We start from the raw sequence: 6,000 nt of genomic DNA on the forward strand, positions 1-6,000 counted from the left end.
AACATGAGTACTGGCTGAAGGTAAATGATAACGTTCTCATGATGCGTTCAGGCTCCGCTCAGCGAACATGAGTACTGGCTGAAGGTAAATGATAACGTTCTCATGATGCGTTCAGGCTCTGCTCAGTGAACATGAGTACTGACTGAAGGTAAATGATAACGTTCTCATTATGCGTTCAGGCTCCGCTCAGTGAACATGAGTACTGGCTGAAGGTAAATGATAACGTTCTCATGATGCGTTCAGGCTCTGCTCAGTGAACATGAGTACTGGCTGAAGGTAAATGATAACGTTCTCATGATGCGTTCAGGCTCTGTTCAGTGAACATGAGTACTGGCTGAAGGTAAATGATAACGTTCTCATGATGCGTTCAGGCTCTGCTCAGTGAACATGAGTACTGGCTGAAGGTAAACAATAACGTTCTCATGATGCGTTCAGGCTCCCCTCAGTGAACATGAGTACTGGCTGAAGGTAAACGATAACGTTCTCATGATGCGTTCAGGCTCCGCTCAGTGAACATGAGTACTGGCTGAAGGTAAACGATAACGTTCTCATGATGCGTTCAGGCTCCGCTCAGTGAACATGAGTACTGGCTGAAGGTACATGATAATGTTCTCATGATGCATTCAGGCTCTGCTCAGTGAACATGAGTACTGGCTGAAGGTAAATGATATCGTTCTCATGATGCGTTCAGGCTCTGCTCAGTGAACATGAGTACTGGCTGAAGGTACATGATAATGTTCTCATGATGCGTTCAGGCTCCGCTCAGTGAACATGAGTACTGGCTGAAGGTAAATGATAACGTTCTCATGATGCGTTCAGGCTCTGCTCAGTGAACATGAGTACTGGCTGAAGGTAAATGATAACGTTCTCATGATGCGTTCAGGCTCCGCTCAGTGAACATGAGTACTGGCTGAAGGTAAATGATATCGTTCTCATGATGCGTTCAGGCTCTGCTCAGTGAACATGAGTACTGGCTGAAGGTAAATGATAACGTTCTCATGATGCGTTCAGGCTCTGCTCAGTGAACATGAGTACTGGCTGAAGGTACATGATAACGTTCTCATGATTTTAATAATACATTATCTGGATCCTTGATCAATAAGTAGCATCATCTGAACCTTTAAATCTCTAACAGAGATTCGTACCTTGTTCTGTTTTCAGCACCAGGTGAGGAGGCAGAGGACCGCTGGAGGGGAGGCTCCCAAAGACCCCGCCTCCTCTGCCTCCTCCGGCTCCTCCTCCATCAGGTTGGTCTCCACCTGGAGGAGCGCTCACCTGTTGGAACGAGACTTTAACCTCGAGTGTAAAGCTTCAGTGGTCCAGTCCCAGGGTCCCCCAAAGCCTGAAGACCTGAACCCTCAGGGACTCACTGAGAGACTTTGTAAACAAACACACGTTGTGTACAAGTGTGTGTTTATTTTACTGTTATATTCACAGCTTCACTAACGAAACGTCTTTATCTTTAACGTTGTGTAAATATTATATTACAGACTGAACACCTGTCTTTGGTCACGTCTCCATGGTAACTGCGTGTTTAACCTCACATGGCTATGAATTGTGGGTAATTCTCTTGGGCAAAGTCTACATCTAATGCTGACTTATGGAAAGAGTTCATGAAGTGTATTGTGTGTGTGTGCTGACCCCCATAGCCGGGACCTCCGCCGCGCTCATCTCTCCGGTCCGGACCAGGTAGTTGACGAAGTCTCTGGCGGCGTTGGTCTGCGCGTCCTTCTTGTTGGTCGAGTTGCCCATACCGGTGTAGCTGTAGCTCTCCACGCGGGCCTAGGAGGGTTAGAGGAGGGTTAGGGGGGTTAGGAGGGGGGTTAGGGGGGTTAGGGGGGGGGGGTTAGGAGGAGGGTTAGGAGGGTTAGGGGTAGGGTTAGGAGGAGGGTTAGGAGGGGGGTTAGGGGGGTTAGGAGGGGGGTTAGGAGGAGGGTTAGGAGGGTTAGGGGTAGGGTTAGGAGGAGGGTTAGGAGGAGGGTTAGGAGGGGTTAGGAGGGGGGTTAAGAGGGTTAGGAGGGGGGTTAAGAGGGTTAGGAGGGTTAGGGGGGTTAGGAGGAGGGTTAGGGGAGGGTTAGGGGGGTTAGGAGGGGTTAGGATGAGGGTTAGAGGAGGGTTAGGGGGAGGGTTAGGGGGGTTAGGAGGGGGGTTAAGAGGGTTAGGAGGGTTAGGAGGAGGGTTAGGGGGGTTAAGAGGGTTAGGAGGGTTAGGAGGAGGGTTAGGGGGGTTAGGAGGGGGGTTAAGAGGGTTAGGAGGGTTAGGGGGGTTAGGGGTAGGGTTAGGAGGAGGGTTAGGAGGAGGGTTAGGAGGGGTTAGGACGAGGGTTAGGAGGGGGGTTAGGAGGGGGGTTAGGAGGAGGGTTAGGAGGGGTTAGGAGGGGGGTTAAGAGGGTTAGGAGGGTTAGGGGGGTTAGGAGGAGGGTTAGGGGAGGGTTAGGGGGGTTAGGAGGGTTAGGAGGGGTTAGGATGAGGGTTAGAGGAGGGTTAGGGGGAGGGTTAGGGGGGTTAGGAGGGGGGTTAAGAGGGTTAGGAGGGTTAGGGGGGTTAGGAGGAGGGTTAGGGGAGGGTTAGGGGGGTTAAGAGGGTTAGGAGGGTTAGGAGGAGGGTTAGGGGGGTTAGGAGGGGGGTTAAGAGGGTTAGGAGGGTTAGGAGGAGGGTTAGGAGGATTAGGAGGAGGGTTAGGGGGATTAGGAGGAGGGTTAGAGGAGGGTTAGAGGAGGGTTAGGGGGGTTAGGAGGAGGGTTAGGAGGGGTTAGGACGAGGGTTAGAGGAGGGTTAGGGGGGGTTAGGAGGAGGGTTAAGAGGAGGGTTAAGAGGGGGGTTATGAGGGGTTAGGAGGGTTAAGACGAGGGTTAGGGGGGGGGGTTGGAGGGTTAGGGGGATTAGGAGGAGGGTTAGGGGGGTTGGGGGGGGTTAGAGGAGGGTTAGGGGGGTTAGGAGGAGGGTTAGGGGGGTTAGGAGGAGGGTTAGGAGGAGGGTTAGGGGGGTTAGGGGGGGGGTTAGGAGGAGGGTTAGGAGGGGGATTAGGAGGGGGGTTAGGAGGGGGATTAGGAGGGTTAGGGGGGTTAGGAGGGGGGTTAGGAGAGGTTAGGACGAGGGTTAGGGGGGGTTAGGAGGGGGGTTAGGAGGGGTTAGGAGGAGGGTTAGGAGGAGGGTTAGGAGGGTTAAGACGAGGGTTAGGGGGGGGGGGTTAGAGGGTTAGAGGATTAGGAGGGGGGTTGGGAGGGTTAGAGGAGGGTTAGGGGGTTCGGGTTAGAGGAGGTTTAGAGGGTTTCGGGTTAGAGGAGGTTTAGAGGGTTCGGGTTAGAGGAGGTTTAGAGGGTTCGGGTTAGAGGGTTCGGGTTAGAGGAGGTTTAGAGGGTTCGGGTTAGAGGAGGGTTAGAGGGTTCGGGTTGGAGGGTTCGGGTTGGAGGGTTTGGGTTGGAGGGTTCGGGTTGGAGGAGGTTTAGAGGGTTCGGGTTAGAGGAGGTTTAGAGGGTTCGGGTTAGAGGAGGTTTAGAGGGTTCGGGTTAGAGGAAGTTTAGAGGGTTCGGGTTAGAGGAGGTTTAGAGGGTTCGGGTTAGAGGAGGTTTAGAGGGTTCGGGTTAGAGGAGGTTTAGAGGGTTCGGGTTAGAGGAGGTTTAGAGGGTTCGGGTTAGAGGAGGTTTAGAGGGTTCGGGTTAGAGGAGGGTTAGAGGGTTCGGGTTGGAGGGTTCGGGTTGGAGGGTTCGGGTTGGAGGGTTCGGGTTGGAGGGTTCGGGTTAGAGGAGGTTTAGAGGGTTCGGGTTAGAGGAGGTTTAGAGGGTTCGGGTTAGAGGAGGTTTAGAGGGTTCGGGTTAGAGGAGGTTTAGAGGGTACGGGTTAGAGGAGGTTTAGAGGGTTCGGGTTAGAGGGTTCGGGTTAGAGGAGGTTTAGAGGGTTTGGGTTAGAGGAGGTTTAGAGGGTTCGGGTTAGAGGAAGTTTAGAGGGTTCGGGTTAGAGGAGGTTTAGAGGGTTCGGGTTAGAGGAGGTTTAGAGGGTTCGGGTTAGAGGAAGTTTAGAGGGTTCGGGTTAGAGGAGGTTTAGAGGGTTCGGGTTAGAGGAGGTTTAGAGGGTTCGGGTTAGAGGAAGTTTAGAGGGTTCGGGTTAGAGGAGGTTTAGAGGGTTCGGGTTAGAGGAGGGTTAGAGGGTTCGGGTTGGAGGGTTCGGGTTGGAGGGTTCGGGTTAGAGGGTTCGGGTTAGAGGAGGTTTAGAGGGTTCGGGTTAGAGGAGGTTTAGAGGGTTTGGGTTAGAGGAGGGTTAGAGGGTTCGGGTTGGAGGGTTCGGGTTGGAGGGTTCGGGTTGGAGGGTTCGGGTTGGAGGGTTCGGGTTAGAGGGTTCGGGTTAGAGGAGGTTTAGAGGGTTCGGGTTAGAGGAGGTTTAGAGGGTTCGGGTTAGAGGAAGTTTAGAGGGTTCGGGTTAGAGGAGGTTTAGAGGGTTCGGGTTAGAGGAGGGTTAGAGGGTTCGGGTTGGAGGGTTCGGGTTGGAGGGTTCGGGTTGGAGGGTTCGGGTTAGAGGGTTCGGGTTAGAGGGTTCGGGTTAGAGGAGGTTTAGAGGAGGTTTAGAGGGTTCGGGTTAGAGGAAGTTTAGAGGGTTCGGGTTAGAGGAAGTTTAGAGGGTTCGGGTTAGAGGAGGTTTAGAGGGTTCGGGTTAGAGGAGGGTTAGAGGGTTCGGGTTGGAGGGTTCGGGTTGGAGGGTTTGGGTTGGAGGGTTCGGGTTAGAGGAGGTTTAGAGGGTTCGGGTTAGAGGAGGTTTAGAGGGTTCGGGTTAGAGGAGGTTTAGAGGGTTCGGGTTAGAGGAAGTTTAGAGGGTTCGGGTTAGAGGAGGTTTAGAGGGTTCGGGTTAGAGGAGGTTTAGAGGGTTCGGGTTAGAGGGTTCGGGTTGGAGGGTTCGGGTTGGAGGGTTCGGGTTGGAGGGTTCGGGTTAGAGGGTTCGGGTTAGAGGAGGTTTAGAGGGTTCGGGTTAGAGGGTTCGGGTTAGAGGGGGTTTAGAGGGTTCGGGTTAGAGGGTTCGGGTTAGAGGGTTCGGGTTAGAGGGTTCGGGTTAGAGGAGGTTTAGAGGGTTCGGGTTAGAGGGTTCGGGTTAGAGGGTTCGGGTTAGAGGGTTCGGGTTAGAGGAGGTTAAGAGGGTTCGGGTTAGAGGGTTCGGGTTAGAGGAGGTTTAGAGGGTTCGGGTTAGAGGGTTCGGGTTAGAGGAGGTTTAGAGGGTTCGGGTTGGAGGAGGGTTAGAGGGTTCGGGTTAGAGGAGGTTTAGAGGGTTCGGGTTAGAGGAGGTTTAGAGGGTTCGGGTTAGAGGAGGTTTAGAGGGTTCGGGTTAGAGGAGGTTTAGAGGGTTCGGGTTAGAGGAGGTTTAGAGGGTTCGGGTTAGAGGAGGTTTAGAGGGTTCGGGTTAGAGGAGGTTTAGGTTAGAGGAGGTTTAGAGGGTTCGGGTTAGGACTGGACCCCCAGCAGAAGGACTCACCTCGCACATGAACTTCTGCCGGTTCTTGTTGCCTGCAGCTCGGATGTCGTAGCTGGGAGTCAGCTTCTTCTTCCCACACCAGGCGTACAGGAAGTTCTTGATGTCGGCCATGTTCACCTGCCAGGGGGGGGGGGGGGGTACCTTACCTTAACCCTAACCCGGGGGGTACCTTACCTTAAAGAAGAAGAGAACAATAGGAACTTCATTCATCGTGGTTCCAGTGCATAACACACGTCCACAGAACCCACTCTGATAAGAGAACTCGTTGTTATCTCACCGGAAGTCAGCGCTGGTGAAAGGTTAAAGGTCGCAGAAGGAGAACACCTGTACGTATGACGTCATACAGGAGAGGAGCGCGCGGCTTCGGGGGAAGAAAGGAGATCTCCGACAACAACGGCGCGTCGGGCTGAACGTCACCAATTAACACGGGCGCCTCTTCCAGCGGAACACCGCAGCGATGCGGTTACAAACGTCCGTAAAGTCCACTTCCGGGAGTAAACGCGCAGGTTTGTTTCTTCCGAGCAGCGGGCGGAAGCTCGTCTGT

At 53.6% G+C, this 6,000-nt stretch overlaps 1 protein-coding gene across 1 annotated transcript in view; it reads right to left on the reverse strand.

Moving 5' to 3' along the window:
* dhx9 (DEAH (Asp-Glu-Ala-His) box helicase 9) overlaps positions 1-6,000 on the reverse strand; it is a 39,198-nt gene extending 33,198 nt beyond the window's left edge. Inside the window, exons 1-4 of the mRNA XM_034555532.1 lie at positions 5,734-6,000; positions 5,457-5,630; positions 1,642-1,782; positions 1,146-1,275 (exon numbers count right to left, since the gene is read on the reverse strand). Of these exons, the coding sequence (XP_034411423.1) occupies positions 1,146-1,275; positions 1,642-1,782; positions 5,457-5,567 (382 nt within the window). The 5' untranslated portion in view covers positions 5,568-5,630; positions 5,734-6,000. The remainder of the gene's footprint in view (positions 1-1,145; positions 1,276-1,641; positions 1,783-5,456; positions 5,631-5,733) is intronic.

Source organism: Cyclopterus lumpus, chromosome 17 (assembly GCF_009769545.1).
Source record: "Cyclopterus lumpus isolate fCycLum1 chromosome 17, fCycLum1.pri, whole genome shotgun sequence".
Taxonomy (NCBI): Eukaryota; Metazoa; Chordata; class Actinopteri; order Perciformes; family Cyclopteridae; genus Cyclopterus; species Cyclopterus lumpus.